This window comes from Heloderma suspectum, chromosome 2 (genome assembly GCF_057233095.1).
Source record: "Heloderma suspectum isolate Gila_16-S chromosome 2, 16-S_ref, whole genome shotgun sequence".
NCBI classification, from domain to species: domain Eukaryota; kingdom Metazoa; phylum Chordata; class Lepidosauria; order Squamata; family Helodermatidae; genus Heloderma; species Heloderma suspectum.
Window position 1 is genome coordinate 24,726,200 of NC_139459.1, and position 16,728 is coordinate 24,742,927.

Consider the following 16,728-nt stretch of genomic DNA (forward strand, 5'->3'; position numbering starts at 1 on the left):
AACTCTCACAGTGCAATCCTTTGAATGTTTACTCACAAGTAAGCCCTACTATGTTCAATGAGGCATACTCCCAGGAACATGTGCGTAGGAGCTTCAGTGTAACTTCTGTTGTTATAAAATACTGGGTGGGTTAACAGTAGAGGCTGGGAGAACACCATATGACATTTTTACTTATAACGAGATGTAACTCATACATTAAAAAACCCAGAGCTGCAGCTCCCTGTTTCCCCCAAGAAATGGTGTCTGCTACGTCCAGATCCCTTCCTGCAGTGAGTGCTCAGTGATACGGCACGGCAATGGTGGCCGTATTGCTTGCTGTATGGAGCTGGCTGGCGAGGAGGATCCGCTCTGCGCAGGTCCGGTGGGAGGCGGAGGTAGGTGGACCCATTCCACCATGGACTCTGGAGGCCAGATTCAAAAGTATCCGGCCTCAATGGAGTCTGTAGCGGAATTTTCTGCCATCCCTAGCGTCAGGTCTAATCTGACCCTCATGGCGTGCATCTGCCCAAACTCACACATCACAGCACATCATTAGGATCCACTGGTGCTGGTGTGCAGATGGCTGGCGAGATGCAGGCAAGAAGCTTTTTAGAGATTACTGCTTCTTCTACTGATTTTGGCAGAGCTCCTGCAGGAACCAACCCATTCATAGGATATCACCATGGGTTTCTTCTTCCTGAGTGTCCCTTTCCAGTCCCTTCCACTCTGCAACAGTAATAGAATGCTATGGTTCCTATCCTATTTTATGCTTTGCAAAACTCTTCGGTTCCTGATCTAATTCATATATAATTATAACATGAAACTGTATCTACCCACTGTTCAATGATCATGGTACAAAAAAACTCTTACCAGAAACAGCATTCTGGATGTCCAGTGTGATAGATGTGGGAAGACACCGAACATACTGACAGACCTCCTCATAAGAGAATCCCTGGATTGGAATACCATTGATAGAGAGGATCTCATCTCCTGGAACCAGTTTTCCCATAGATGCCTGTTAAAGTTGTAATTAAATCAGGAGCAACATCAAAGCAAAGAAACATACATTCCTGTGAATTTGTAGTGCCACAATAACAACAGACTGCACAGGAACAGTGGCATCCAGTCCTGAGACAGGCAACTTGGGCTATATCTGCACTACAGGAAGGGCTATAGCACTGTGGTAGAGCACGTGCTTCGCATGCAAAGGTCGTAGGTTCAATCCCCGCCAACTCCAAGTAGTGCTGGCAAAGACTCCTGCCTGAAACCCCAGAGAGCTGCTGCCAGTCAGTGCAGACAGTTCTAAGCTAGATGGACCAATGGCCTGGCTAAGGAGAAGGCAGCTTCCTAACACTGTCATGCTCCCATGAGATTGCTGGTCTCATACTTCTTAAAATTGGAATCATCCATTCAGTTCTCATCCTTCCCGCGGCAGGAATTATGCACCTTAAATGGTGGCGACAGGGCTCTGATGTGTGGCGGGTCCTGTTTGGGGGCAAAGAGGCCTCTCCCAGCTATAGTTCAGGGGCACACCACAGCCTGGCAGCCCTTGCTGCAGGATCTGAAGTAGCAGGGCCACTGAGACTTTGGAGAATTACTCTCAGCCAGCAAAGACAGTACCTAGCTAGATGGGCTACTGGATGTAACTCTGTACAAGGCAGCTCTTTACACTACTTGAATCTGGGATTCTCTATGAAAAAGGTAAGCAGATGTCTTGACTAGTAATTACCCAATCTATGGGTGCAGGCAGATAATAGATTCAGGGACAGATAGACAGAACAGACAGCAAGCAAATAATTTATGAAAAACAAGGACTTGCTTCATTGGCTTTTGGCACCATGAAGGAAAACAAGGAGGGGATGTCCAGCTGGGTCCAGGAGGTTGTAAATTCCTCCTTGAGAGAGGGAGTGGTGCTGGCCACTTTAAAAGAGGCAGTAATCAGACCACTCCTAACAAAGCCTAACCTGGACCCCGAGGATGTTAACAATTATAGGCCAGTGGCCAACATCCCCTTCCTGGCAAGGTGCTTGAGCAGGTGGTTGCAGGACAGCTCCAGGCACTGTTGAATGAAACGGATTATCTAGATCCATTTCAGTTGGGCTTCAGGCCTGGTTTTGGAACAGGAACTGCCTTGGTCGCCCGGTGGGATATCCTCTGCTGGGAGAGGGACAGGGGGAGTGTGACCCTGTTGATTCTCCTGGACCTCTCAGCAGCTTTTGATACCATCAACCACGGTATCCTTCTGGATAGGTTGTCTGGGTTGGCAGTTGGAGGCACTGCACTGCAGTGGTTCCACTCCTACTTGGATGGCTGATTCCAGAAGGTGGTGCTGGGGGATTATTGCTCTGTGCCATGGCAATTGTGCCATGGGGTTCCACAGGGCTCTGCTTTATACCCCATGCTGTTCAACATATACATGAAACCTCTGGGGGAGGTTATCCGGAGGTGTGGGCTAATGTGCCATCAATATGCGGATGACACCCAGCTCTACCTCTCTTTCTCATCAAACCCAGGTGAGGCAGTGGCTGTTCTGAATCAGTGCCTGAGCATGGAAATGGATTGGATGAGGGCCAATAAAGGCTGAAACTCAATCCAGACAAGATGGAGGTACTCTTAGTGGGTGGTTTGTCTGCCCAGCTAGATGATATTCAACCTGTTCTGGAGGGGGTTGCACTCCCCCTAAAGGATCATGTTCGTAGTTTGGGGGTGCTCTTGGATCCAGAACTGTCACTTGAGGCACAGGTGAACTCAGTGGCACGGAGCACTTTTTATCAGCTTAGGCTGGTATACCAACTACACCCTTATTGGGACAGAGATAGCCTAGCTACAGTTATCCATGCTCTGATAACTTCTCGTCTGGATTACTGCAATGCGTTATACATGGGGCTGCCTTTGAAAACGGTCCGGAAACTTCAGCTGGTCCAAAATAGGGCAGCAAGATTGTTAACAGGGACTGGCCAGCAAGCTCATATTATGCCAGTACTTCTCCAGCTACACTGGCTGCCAGTCCATTTCTGGGCCCGATTCAAAGTGCTGGTATTAACACTTAAAGCCCTAAACGGCTAGAGGCCAGGTTATCTGAAGGATTGCCTCCTCCCATATGTGCCTGTCTGGACCTTAAGATCATCTTCAGTGGCCCTTCTCCATGAGCCCCTGCCAAAGGAAGTGAGGCGGGTGGCTACTAGGAGGAGGGCTTTTTCTGCTGTGGCACCCCGGCTGTGAAATGAGCTCCCTAGTGAGGTTCGCCTGGCACCTACATTGTATTCCTTTCGGTGCCAGGTGAAGGCCTTTTTGTTTCCCCAGGCTTTTTAGCATTATAGCTTTCTAGACTTTTAGCTTTGCTGTTTTAAATCTGTATTTTAAATTCCTGCACTGCTGCTAGGTTTTATTGTGGCTGTATTGTTATATTGTGGTTTTAATGTTCTGTATATTTTATATTGTTTTATTGTGTGCCGTTTGGTTTTAATTTTTGTGAACCGCCCAGAGAGCTTCCGCTATTGGGCAGTATAGAAATGAAATGAATAAATAACTAAATGAATAAATAAATAAGACAACTTGTGCAGGGACATGCCTTGATGGAACACTTCAGACTGATCCCCAGTCCAAATCAAGACAGGCAGGAAAAACTGGTGAAGTGGTCAGGGAGGGTATAACACAAAGCAATAGTTTTAACACAGAAGGTAGGCAACCTTTGGGGGCTTGTTGGCATATTTGGCAATTTGCATAACTGCCATGGGCACCACCACAAAACAGCTGCCACGGCAGGTGTAGCTAGTCACAAAGGACAAGTAACTTGCCCAAAAGACTGAGTGCAAGGCTCAGGTAAGTTCTGAGCCAGAACACACTAAACAACTCCTTTGAACCCACACTTTTCAGCACCAACAGAATTAATTTAATTCATTAATTTTAAAGCAGTGGGAAGAGTACAGCACCTTGGTAGGCACCAAGAAAAGTGTCCGGGGGCACCGTGGTGCCCATGGGCACTATGTTGCCTATCCCTGGTTTAACATTACAAGAACAAGCCACAATGAGTCTCAGGCTTCCCCTTCTCTACACTGCTCCGGGCATGAGGAGGGGTTTGGAAACTTTTGCTTCCATTTTTGATTAACTGCAGCTTGCCGTGTCATCCAAACCTGGACAAACTGCAGTTAATTTTAACTATGCTTGGTGGAAACAAGCCAGCTTCAAGCCATAGTTTATGAATCTGGCTTTTTCCCCACTAACCATAGTTAAGATTAACCACAATTTAGAGTTTGGACAATGAGCTAAACTGTGATTAATCTAGAATGGAAGTGGAAGCTTCTGATTGCCTCCTTGCGGTCACAGCAGAAGAGAGGGGAAAGGGCCTGGGGGAGGCTAGGCTCATTCTTGTAATGCTAAACAGTGGTAAGTGTTACATCCAAATGCAGCCAATAACTGCCTTGCTGGATTAGACCGAAGCCAATCGAATGCCTCTGAGAAACTCAGAGGCCAGGTATGAAGGCAATGGAATCTTCCCTCTTGCCCATGCCCAGTGTCTTGAACGCCAAACAGCGTTGATAGATCTATCATCTCCAAATTTGCCTTGTTCTTTTCATTAACGCCATCTATGCTATTGCACATCACAATATCCTGGGTTGATGAATTGCTTCCAGCTTGCTAAAGGAGGGCATTTTTATAATAATTTGAAAATCACAAATCTAGGTAGAAGAGATGAATAAATAATCATGTGTTTAAATTTTTAAAAGCTTAAATGGCAGTCCAGTTGTTCTTCTCCCTCAAGAAGCTGTATGCTTCTTAAAAATTTAATACTTCGTGCTTCTAAACGACTTGCATGCTACACAGATATGATCACTCTTTCTGCAAAAGCGCCAGAGCGGCAATGATCACTGATGCAATTACAAAAATTGATTATTTCAGAATGGCGTGGTTTTTTCCTACTGACTCTTTAGAGCAGCCGCCCCCAACCTCATGCCCTCCAGATGTGCTGGACTACAAGTCCCAGTATCCCCCAGCCAGCCATATGGAGGGCACCAGGTTGGGGAAGGCTGCTTTAGAATTTAAACCAACTAGGTTGGGTATGCACAGCTAAATCATGTATTTTTTATTTCTTACATGTGTATTCCATCCAACTGTCAAATGCCCTTGGGGTGGTTTACAATCATAGAACCAAAACAAAAAAGCCAAAATAGACCCCCCCAAAAAACCCAATAATAAAAGTAACAAAATAATACAATATTAAAGATTAAAAACATTTACAAATATTTAAAACGTTAAGGAGCCAGCAGTAAAATTAATAACCAGAGCGAGCAACCGATGAAAGATTTAAGGCTTGCCGGAAGAGGAAAATCTTAACCTGGTGTCTAAATGTGTACAATGAAGACACCACGCGGACCTTCCAGGGAAGGGCATTCCAAAAAAGGCTCAAATCACTTCATTCATAGCATCTTTTTTGTGGGAGAATGCGAAACATACAAAATCAACACTGCCCACGAGAGAAGACTCTCAATTTCCTTGCATAATCTCAGCCTTCCTCAGAATTGATATCCCATTGAGGTGGGGGGGAGTAAACACCAGAAAAATGTAAAAGTGAGTACCCTTTCAGCGGCTCCACCCTGTCGCAAGCCAGTTATCACGACGCGTAAGGGAGTGGCGTGGATTTCTAGGTCCAGGCCAAACGATTCGTTTTCATTCCGCGTTAAGGTGATTGCTTCGGGATGGCTTGGCCTAAGAGGACTCTCTTGTGCTTCACTCTTCCGGATTTGGGGAAGCACCCTCCCACTGGGTCTGCTGCAAGCGCCGTGCTCCTCATTCTTCTGCCTTGGGACACCGTGGTATTCAATACTCATCAGGCTTTTAACTCGAGTGACTGCTTTGTGCTCCAGTTTTGGAGATCTCTTTGATTCTAGCTGTGCCTCTCGAAACTCCTTCAAGCACAGGTGTCCTGGGTGAAGCTCTGGCACATTTGAGTAATCAAACAATTTTACTGGAAGGAAAGGGGAGTCCATTGCATACTCTGCAGTGCTCTCTGTTGGATCCCTAAAGCTACTGGGAGTGGTGTCACTGTGGGTATTGGTTGCAAGTTCTCTCTCCTGGTTCGTCTCACCACCTTCCACGGGGATCGTTGCAATGGTGACATCACAGTTGTCCTCTGCCTTCCTCTGGCCTTTGGACCTCGGTCCCCTCTGAAATCGAATGCCATCTTGCTTGGCAAAGTCATCCTCATCGCTTGCATCACCATCATAGAAAGCAATCCTTCTCTGCCTCTGGAATGAGGTACGGGCCCCTTTGGGGCTATCGCTGAAACTAACATGCCGAGCAGCAGCCTCCCTTGGCTTGTTGAAAGGACCAGGTGAGTTGTTTCCACTAGCAGGTGAATCACATAGGCCTGATTCTTTGGTACCTAGGAAAGAACATATATAATTGTAATTCTACAATATAATGACCTGAAATACCACCTTCTGCCATATATGCCTCCCTGATTCTTAAGATCCTCTTCAGAGGCCCTGTTCTGAATGTCCCTGACAAACGAAGTGAGGCGGGTGGTTAGGCGGGAGGGCCTTTTTGGTGGTGACACCTCGGCTATGGTAGCCTCAGAGAGATTCGCCTGGAACCATCTTTATGGCCTTTTCATTCATTCATTCATTCATTCATCCCATTTCTATACCACCCAATAGCTTAACTCCCTGGGCAGTTAAAAAAAAAATTATAACACTAAAATACAACATAAAATTAAAACCCTAAAATACAAGACATAATAAAAAAAACCTTTAACATAGAAAAAATTAAAACTATTTGAAACAGCTAAAAACAATTAACAATAAAATAACCAGGACATGATAAAACTGCTAACATTAAAAAGCCCCATCACATGTTGTCAAATGCTTGGGAGTAGAGTAAAGTCTTAACCAGGCACCAAAGAGATGTTGGTGCCAGGCAGACCTCGCTGGGGAGAGCATTCTACAATTGGGAGGCCACCACAGATAAGGCCCCCTCCCTTATTCAGCTATATTTTAACAGTGTATTTTATACTTCTACGTTTTCTGTGACCTGTCCACAAAACTTAAGCTATTGGACGGACACACACACGGACACACACACAGGGCTTCATCACATGGAGCTTTTATCCTGCGATTGAGATTGCTCCTTCACAGAAATTTCTGGGCTCTTACATGACAACGTGACCCTGCTGCACTAAATGCCCCTTTTTCCCGCTTTTAAACAGATCGCAGATAATGAGCTATCAAATTACCCCCTTGTGTTCCACTTCAGTTCCCTCCATCAAAAGAGTTAAATTGACAAGAAGAGGAGTGAGATCAATGAAAGATAATGGAAGACTCAGATGCAGGGAGAAGGGAGGGGGGAAAGGAAGCGCATGTAAAGGGAGTCAGTGGTGATCCTGCATTTAAAACAGAAGCAGAAAGCCCGCTTTTAAATGCAGGATTTTAGGCTGGTGTAGAAATACCCAGAGAGAGAGACATATATACCAGGCAATAAACTGTATATTTTTCAAAGCCAGAAACTCCAAACACAGTAGCACAGGAAGTAGCTGCCAAACCTCTTTGAATTTCCTTGCATTATTACTATAGCTTACTTGGAATGCCAGGAGAAGGAAAGCTCTCATCTAAGGAGCTACTCCCGCTCTTGGGACGGAGCAGCTCCTCATCACTGGAGCCTGTTACTGCAATCTCTGAAAGTGACAGCTGGCTTGCACCATCTTGTAAGAAGTATTGAGAAAGCTCTGTTTCAGAATGGATGGATCCCTGCTGAGATAGATCAATCAATCAATCAATCAATCAATCAATCAATCAATCAATCAATATAAATGAATAAATACAGAAAGGCGCAGTAATGATTCCACAGGATATAAGAAAAGGGCCATCCAGACCAAACATTCTTGTTATCATATCACACTAGGGACGTCTGCTTAGAGCAAGCAACAATGAGTTTATAATCAGACAGTGGGAACTGGTCCCTGAAAAAGAACACCAATTCTAATTTGTAGGCATACAAAGAAACAAAAGAATGGAAACCAAAGTGGAAAATGAATTACCTGCTGCCCCATTAAGGTGCAAGAGACAACTAATAGTGGGCATTCACCAGAAGATACTGCTTTTTAAAGTGACTATAACCCGATGCAGGAGTTCTGCCTACACATCTGAAAGCTAAAAGGATTGTTGGTGGAAGGGTGAGCACACAAGTCTCTATGCACACCAACCACACCCTCCCTGTTTCTGCCCTGGCCATATTGAGCACCAAGGCCTGAAGGGGATTTGCACGTATGCTCACTTGAACACAAGTAGAACCCTCCAAACAGTCACAAACCCCAATAAAGCTGGGCTCCTGACTGAGGGCTACATTTGTGTTCAAACCAATGCAAGCAGACGCCCTTGCTGCTCAATGTTGCAAGAGCAGGAACAGGGAAAAGGGGATGGAGATGTTGGGGGTAGGGCTCCCCCTCTCCCCCAACACCCTTCTAGCCTGTGTGTGTGCAGGATGAACACCAGCATAGGACTAACTGCAGCAGCCCTTGGGAGAACTGCAGCTGTGTGGCAGATGTAGCAAGCTGTCAGAAAAGGGAAGAGGTAAGGGCATTTAGGGGGCTGGCTTGTGGGTTGGGGGAAGGTAGTGAAGATGGCAGGGCCCTCTCTGGCTCAGATTTTGTGTCCTCAGTGGTTTATTTCAGCCACATCCCCTAGATGAACTCTTGAGCAGGGGTGGAAAACCTCCTAATCAGGCCTGTGGAGAGTTGGGAACCCTCCAGGAGCCCCTCCACAAGCCACACCCCCTGGCCTGGAGGCTTAGGGAGGAGGTGGGGGAGAGGAATCCCCACGTTATCTCCAATCTCTGATCGGAAATAACAAGGGAATTTTCCTTCACTCACAAGCAGCAGAAAAGGGAATCCCTTTGTTATAGTCAATCAGAGATTGGAGATAACACGGGGATACCCCTGAAGTGGCTGGGGCTGCAGGATTTAGTGGATGCATGTGTAAGAAGACAACAGGCTTTCCCTAGGCAATTATAATGATCCACTAAAGTTCACTGTCAAAACCAGATCATAGCATTGTTGAAGTTCAATTGTTCTACCCGACTTGCTGGCTCCAAGAAGCGCTTCATTGTCCAGCTCAAGGGCGAGGTGGCTTCAGTCTGTTTGGACTTCACACTAGGGGATGGACTTTTAGGCAGATTCCCTGTTAAATAGAATTTGGTTAGACAGTGAAGATTTCAGACTGCAAAACAATATGCACATGAGTCATAATTCAAGCTCAGCTGGTGATGTGGGGATGGTTGATTTGACAATGTCTGTTAATGAATTTTTGCACCATTAACATTATTCAGTTACTTACGACATAAGCACATAAATCAGCCTTTCCCAACCCGGCACCATCCAAATGTGTTGGACTACAACTCCCATCATCCACAGTGAGCATGGTCCTTGGCTGGGGATGGTGGGAGTTGTAGTCCAACACATCCGGAGTTTGCCAAGTTGGGGAAGGCCGACATAGATAATTTTTAGAGGTGTATGAGGGCTTAAATAAATCAGGCCCTTAAAAATCAAACCCCTTGGGGGTGAGGTGGGAGTTCAACATTTGCTCAGCCATTTGAAGGGGCCCAATTCTGTTTATGCTGACTACCCATGGAAGCTCTTCTCCTCCTGGCCAGCCAGCATAAACAGAACAAAGGGGCATGCCAGCCAAGGAGAGATAGGGCCCCCTGTTTCTCTGTGCCCACTGTGCCTCAGTGCTATGTTAGCCAACAAGGAGGGGGCTTTCCTTCACTGGCCGTAGGGATGTGTGAATCAGCAAAACCAGAGCAAAACCTGCAGAACCAGAAGCTCTCTGAAGCTTGTTCCAACTCAAATCCATATCAGAGATTTGTTTTTTCTTTTCGCACGAGAATCCATGCGTATTTTTCCAAATGTACACATCCGTTGTGCGTATTTTGGAAATGTACGCATTCTTCTCCCATGATTAAAGCATATTTGTGCACATTTATGAAATGTACTCATTTTGAAATGTATGCATGGTGTCGAAGACATTTGCGGGGGGCAGGGGCAGTCTGCGAATCCCGTTGCAAGCTCAGAAATGTATGGACTTTGACCACAGATTGCATCCAAGTCCATATTTGGTCCAAAAGATGCGAACTGGGTAAAATCAAAACTGATCAAAAACGAACTAAAACAAATTCCTTATACATCCCTAACTGGCAGTTGGCGTAGAACTAGGAGACACAAGCCAAAGTGGGCTAAAGTTTCCCCTTGGTGGCCAGCATGCCCCATTGCTACGCTGGCCACCAAAGAAGAAAAACTGCCTCCTCTCTGATCAGCATAAAGTGAGCAGGGTTCTGTTGCTTGGCACCGAGTGGAGGGCTAGCCTAGCACCCCTTCCTGGGTTGTGTGGCTTATTTTCTGCTGTTCTGTATAGAGCAGGGGTGGGCAACATGCAGCTGCCCCCCTGCTGCCCCCCCAGTGTGGCCCCTGCCACCCCCACTGCCCCCCATCCCCCCAAAAACCTTTTTTTAAAAGGTTTTTTAAACAATAAAATGGTGTCCAGAGCAAACAAGTTAGATTTGATGTTTTTGGCACTGTGTAGTGCTCCATAGGGCAGGGGGTGAAAATGTTCCCTGGGCCTCCTGAAGTCGCCCACCCCTCCTCTCTGTGCTGAGCAGCAGAAGAGGGATGGGGTGAGAGTAATTTCAAACCCAATCAAGGTTTGCGGGGGGGCAGGGGGGCTTTGTCTGTCTTGACTGGGCTGTAACTTGAGCATTCAAACAGGGCTTTTCACCTAGTCGAGCAGCCCGGACAAATGCTCATGATGCCTCTAATCAGTTTACACACTCAGTTTGTGATTCAAAATATTGTCTGAGTTAATATTTTCACCCTGTTTTATTCCAGTACAATATGAATGGAAAGCACAGACTCTAAATGGCATAGAAGAGCTAGAAATGTAACAAAATGGTAGAACTGGCTATTATAGAATGTTACGTATTATCACAGCACACAGGGAGGATGGCCGCCCACCTCTCTAAGAAGACCTCCACATCTTACCAACCATATAAGATATTTTGAACAGATGAGATTCTAACAGCTAATCTTATGAGCTACTATGCTGAGGCAGTAACTGATCAGATCCAGTATAAGGGGTCTCCAAGGCAGACCCAGTTACAACTGAACACCCTTCAGTCTCCTTACTTTGCCCTAATTAATTCTGGAAACAGAATTTGACCCTCCTTTGTACAGAATACACACAGAACAAAATCTCTATGGAAAGTGGAGGCTGGTGGCTTCAATGTCAGTGTCTGTCAGAAGCAGTCAAAACTCTAAAGGAGCTATCCAAGGTGCAAAGCACCTTGGATAGTTCCTTTAGAGTTCTGACTGGAACCCGGAGCAGATTCACTGCCCCACTGACGTTGGAGCCACCAGCCTCCACTGTCAATGGGTATAACTATGCTGTAGATCACAAGAGCCAGATTTGACAAGATGTTAAAAGCAAATGAGCTGGTACCTGTAGCATGAGGGGAAGCAGCGTCCTTGCTTTCTCTCTGAGTGGTTCGTGCTATAGCATCATCCATCTCCTGTTCAGAAACCTAACAGTGTCGAAAAGGGATAAAAATGTTTATGCTGTAAATGATAAAAGATGCTCACTTCAAGGTTTATACTTGTTTGTTTTTACAGGTCTGAGTAGAAATACTACAGACTAGAACCTTGAGAGTTGGGTGCTGGCTGTACGACACAGATAATTTTTAGGTGACCTTGAAACAAGTCTTCTGCCATTACTTTTCGCAAAAGAGCATATGCGCATTACGCTTGATTAGACCGAGTATCCATTTAGTTCAGGATCCTCTGGAACCTACAAACAGAGGCCAGCCAGATGCTACAGGGAAGATAATAAGCACGGCAGGAAGCCAATATGCACCTGCTGTTAATTCCCAGTATCTGGAGACGCAGACGACTGAAATGGCAGATATATAGTGTTCCATTTAACAATTTGTCACATGTAAAAGGTACAACTGTCACACAATTAAAATAATTGGTAATTTCATTTAATTAATCTTGCATATTATCCAATACCTCAGTCCAGATGCATTCATGAAACACTGAAGGAAGCATAAGATTATGAAACTGTAAACTGACAAAAAGCTACCATTGATTGCTAGATTGCAAAACACATAAAAAGATCAATCAAGGCCAAGGATGTATGAATTCCCTACTTGCCAGTCCAGGACGGGGGGGGGGGTCCATTGGGGTGGGGGGAGGCGATCCATTCCTCCCCCTGGAATCCTCTTTGGCCAGCTCCACTCTGCAGCGATTCTGTGGAGCTGCCGGCCAGCTCCGAAGTGCCAGTGATATGGCCGCCATGCTGTATCGCTGGCTGAAGGGAACTACTGACTGTGGCCGCAAATGGCATCTGTGACGCCATTTGTGGCCGTAAACGCCTTAGTTTAAGGTAAATGCAGCCATTTATGGCTGCATTTACCTTAAACTAAGGCCTTTACGGCTGCAAATGACATCCTGGATGCCATTTGCGTCGGCAGTCAGTCCCTTCAGCCAGCGATACAGCATGGCAGCCGTATCGCTGGCAATCCGGAGCCGGGGGATCCGGCTGAAGAGGATTCCACGGGGAGGCAGAGGTAAGTCTTCCGTTCTGCCACGGACTCCAGGGGGCCGGATTCTTTTGAATCCGGCCGCATTGTAGTCCATGGTGGAATTCTCCACCATCCCTAATCATGGCCAGGGTCAGCACCTGGCATGACTGGGAAGCTGCCTGGGTGCCTGTCCTGCCCTGTCCCCTTAATTTTTTCCCCCAGACCTGGCACTCCAAAGCAGTTCCAGGAGGCCACATTGAGACCCCCTTTTAATTTCCAAGAGCGCCCCTGACCTAACATCACTCTGGGGCATTGTGGGATATTAAACGGGTGCTTAGGTCCAGCGCCCCAGCACTACTTGGAGTGTTACCCATTGACAGAAGAGGGGATCCACCTAGGACACTTTGCTCAGGGCCCCCTCAAACCTGGAGTCAGTTGTGAGATCAATGACTGAGTATCTATTCGCTTACTTTCTTTTGTTTCTTTTAAACTGGTGAATAGACCTGGCTTTGCACAGGCTGGAATAGCCCTTAGTTTGATCCAGTGAGGCCTTCAAGCAAACGTATGCAGCTACCAGAGCTGAACCCATTGGGCCAACCCATCTGAGTGAAGCCACGCCTTCCGGCACCCTTGCGCATGGCCCCTGCCAAGGTGAGGGGGAATGCCCCAAAGCAGGGGGCAGGCACATAATGTCCCTCAAGGTGCTCACCTCTCCTGGCTTCAACCTGTATGGACTGCAAGGCTATGTGCTGGTTAGGGAGGTCTGCCCCTAGTGGCCGAAGATGTTACTGCAAGCTTCTACTACATGGACACATTTAAATGAATGAACGAAAACTAACGAATGCATTTTAAAAACAAAATAAACCTGAGGTGTACACCCATAGGGTCCCCTTAGTACGCATGCTAAATTTCTAGGTTTCATGGTCTTGGAGCTATGGCATGGACAGACAGACGAACAGATAGACATACATTCCTCTTTTATTTTTATAGATTGTCTGTCTATTCATTATTTTGTACAGTTTGATATACATTTTAATTAAAAAAAACATGGGTGGGTATTTTAGTTCTGTTTTATTTTTTAAAAAGTGAAAAAACAATTGCTGTGATCAGCGATCAAATGATTATTTTTTTAATTACCACCCAAGCCCTGAATACTTTTGCCTCTGAGAAACAATATATAATATTTAGATGTGCAAAGGAACTGAAACTCAAATCCACCTCTCCTGGTTTGTGATGCCAGTGTAAATTCAATGCATTTTTTGAGAATTAAATTAGGCATCAAGGCACATCAGAAATCTGAACCACTTTGAAGAGAGAGGAGCTGAATGAACCCCCAAGCAAACTCAGCAGTTTAAACAAGGTTTCAGTGTCACATTCACTCAGAATAACAAGGAAGAAAGAAAAAATATATTTTGTGGGAATTGGTTTTGGGAGTACATAAAAACCCAGAATACCAGGTAATTTGGTAACAAAAACAATCTGTCTGATGGAATGTAGATTAGCTATAAACATGCACATTTAAAGGATGCCTTTTAGATGTGTGTGTGTGTGTCACTTTTTTGAAAGATTGTACAGAGATTGGCTTACAAGATGAAAACAACACCCAAAATAACACCTAAAAGTACAACAAAGAGATAAAATCTTAATATATATGATCTACAACAGGGACAAGCAACCTGGTGCCCTCCAGATGTTTTGGACTACAACTCTCGTCAGCCTCAGACAGCATGGCCAATGCCCAAGGATTATTGGAGTTGTAGTCCCTAACATCTGGAGGCCTGGGGGTGGCCTACACCTGATCTAGAACAATAGGAGCGAAGTAATGAAAACTGTCCACTCTAAAACACAAGAGACTCTGAAATACCATGGTCTTCACTTATGAGCAGAACAAGCTATGGGAATAGGCCTGAAGGAATTCCCTGGGGAAGATGTTCTCCTTCATAAGTAGGAGAAAGACAGGGGCCGCATAAAAACACCAAGGGAAAAGCAGCAGTGTCATGCTGGTGTTCAAGAGTAGCCACTTCTTAGATGAAGGATAACCCTTTGGAGTTCTGACTGGTTCTGACCGAAACCTGGAGTGGATTCACCGCCCCACTGACACCACAGCCACCACCCCCACTGAAGCAGATTGCACAGCCACATGTTGGGGATACCCTCGTTCTGGATTTCCTGCACTGAGCTGGCAGCTGGACTAGATCGCCTAGAACAGCCTTCCCCAACATGTCGCTTTCCAGTTGTGTAGGACCGCAACTCCCAGGATGGTCATGCAGTCCAATACATCTGGAGGGCAACAGGATGGGGAAGGCTGAGCTACCACACCCAATCCCACTTCATGGTTCTGTATCACGCTTTGCACCTGAAGAAGAACACTGCTCAAAACACGATGGGCCATCGTCACGTAAGAAATAGCTATGCCAGTCTCGGGCCTGCCTCCCCCTTATTTTTTCAAAATGTCAGTGCCAACACAGAAAAGGCTCTTCTCCATCCATGCCCTAACATCTATCTCACTTTAGCACACGAAGGGACAAAGGACAAGGGCTACAACTGTAGATCATAAAGGACAGAGAGGAAAACATGGCTGAAGCGGCTCTCTGAGGTTGGCAGGGCCCAGGCTCTTTAGGGCTCCAAAGGTGATCGCTGGCATACTGATTTCTAGATTGAAAGGCAGTGATGTATAGTAGTTAGAGTGTTGGACTAGGGCATAGGAGACCCAGGTTCTAGTCCCCATTTTGCCAGGAAGCTCACTGGGTGACTTTGGGCCAGTCAATGTCTCTCAGCCTAACCTATCTCACAGGGTTCTTGTGAGGGTAAAGTGGGGAGAGGGAGGATCACGCATGCTGCCTCAGTCTCCTTGGATGAAAGGCAGGATATAAATGTAACAACAAAATAAATAAATATAGATTGTGAGATAGAGGTTGAAAACCACTAATCAAAATCAGTAGCAGCACTTCCCCTTATTTATTTATTTACAACATTTGTATACCGCTCCATATCTAGAACAGATTTCGAAGTGGTTAACAGAAGAAATAAAACAGTAAAAGGATAAAAGATTAAAACACCAAATTAAAAGGAAGGATTGCCTGCTCCCATATGTGCCTGCCTGGACCTTAAGATCAACCTCAGTGGCCCTTCTCCGTAGGCCCCTGCCAAAGGAAGAAAGGCTGGTGGATACTAGGAAGAGGGCCTTTTCTGCTGTGGCACCCCAGCTGTGGAATGAACTCCCAGGTAAGGTTTGCCTGGCACCTAGATTGTATTCCTTTTGGCGCCAGGTGAAGACCTTTTTATTTTCCCAGGCATTTTAGCATTTTAGCTTTCCAGACTTTTAGCTTTGCTGTTTTAAATCTGTTTTTTAAATTTCTGCTTTGCTGCTAGGTTTTATTCTGGTTGTATTGTTATATTGTGGTTTTAATGCTTTTATATTTTATATTGTTTTACTGTGTGCTTTTTGGTTTTAATTTTTGTGCCCAGAGAGCTTTGGCTATTGGGCACTATAGAAATGAAATGAATGAATAAAATTATGCTATTTTAAAAAACAGAATGACTTGAATCATTCATTTCCCCTTGATTTGAATGGGGTCATCCAATAACCCGCTCATAAACAATCCTCCAAAGTGGAACTTTTAGGAATTAAGCTTAGCAACACTCTCCAAGCAAGATGCATGGATGTCCCATTGCAACAGAAGGTTTCGACATGTACGCCCATTTCGGACAGTTCAGGGTACAAGGCTGCAGGTCAGTGCTTAGCCCAGGCTGCATGACTGATATATTTTTCTCCTTACCTTTGGCTGATACCGTCTCTGGGCTAAATCAGTACATTCTGTTCGATGATATTCTATGCATACCTTTGGATTAGGATGGCGGCTAATGATAAGGCTAACTGGGCCTGGGCCGCATTCACTCAAAATGGCGTACGCCTCACTCAGAGCTGCATGACGCAAACTGACCGAATCTGCTTCCAGGATCTGATCACCACGGCTAAGGAAACAAAGATATCCAGTTTAATATAAATATTCAGCTGACATGTAGCACTAGGATTTTTACAGGGTGGGAAACAGGCTACAACTGTGCATAGGAGGTGCTGCCTTATTCAAAAGTGGATGAATGGTCAATGTAGCACAGTACAGTCAATCTTGATTGTAGCTCTCCCATTTTAAGCAAAGCTATCCCAACCCCCACCCCACCCCA

General features: G+C 45.6%; 1 protein-coding gene across 3 annotated transcripts in view; it reads right to left on the minus strand.

The window, feature by feature from the left end:
* Positions 1–16,728, minus strand: part of PDZD2 (PDZ domain containing 2) — a 226,564-nt gene that overhangs the window by 24,247 nt on the left and 185,589 nt on the right. For 2 of the 3 annotated variants that reach the window (XM_084832042.1, XM_084832044.1), the window contains 6 exons: positions 16,386–16,518; positions 11,463–11,544; positions 9,046–9,149; positions 7,553–7,724; positions 5,556–6,361; positions 850–994 (listed from right to left, as the gene is read on the minus strand). In XM_084832042.1, coding sequence (XP_084688168.1) covers positions 850–994; positions 5,556–6,361; positions 7,553–7,724; positions 9,046–9,149; positions 11,463–11,544; positions 16,386–16,518 — 1,442 coding nt within the window. The remainder of the gene's footprint in view (positions 1–849; positions 995–5,555; positions 6,362–7,552; positions 7,725–9,045; positions 9,150–11,462; positions 11,545–16,385; positions 16,519–16,728) is intronic. The other variant, XM_084832043.1, reaches the window with a different exon arrangement.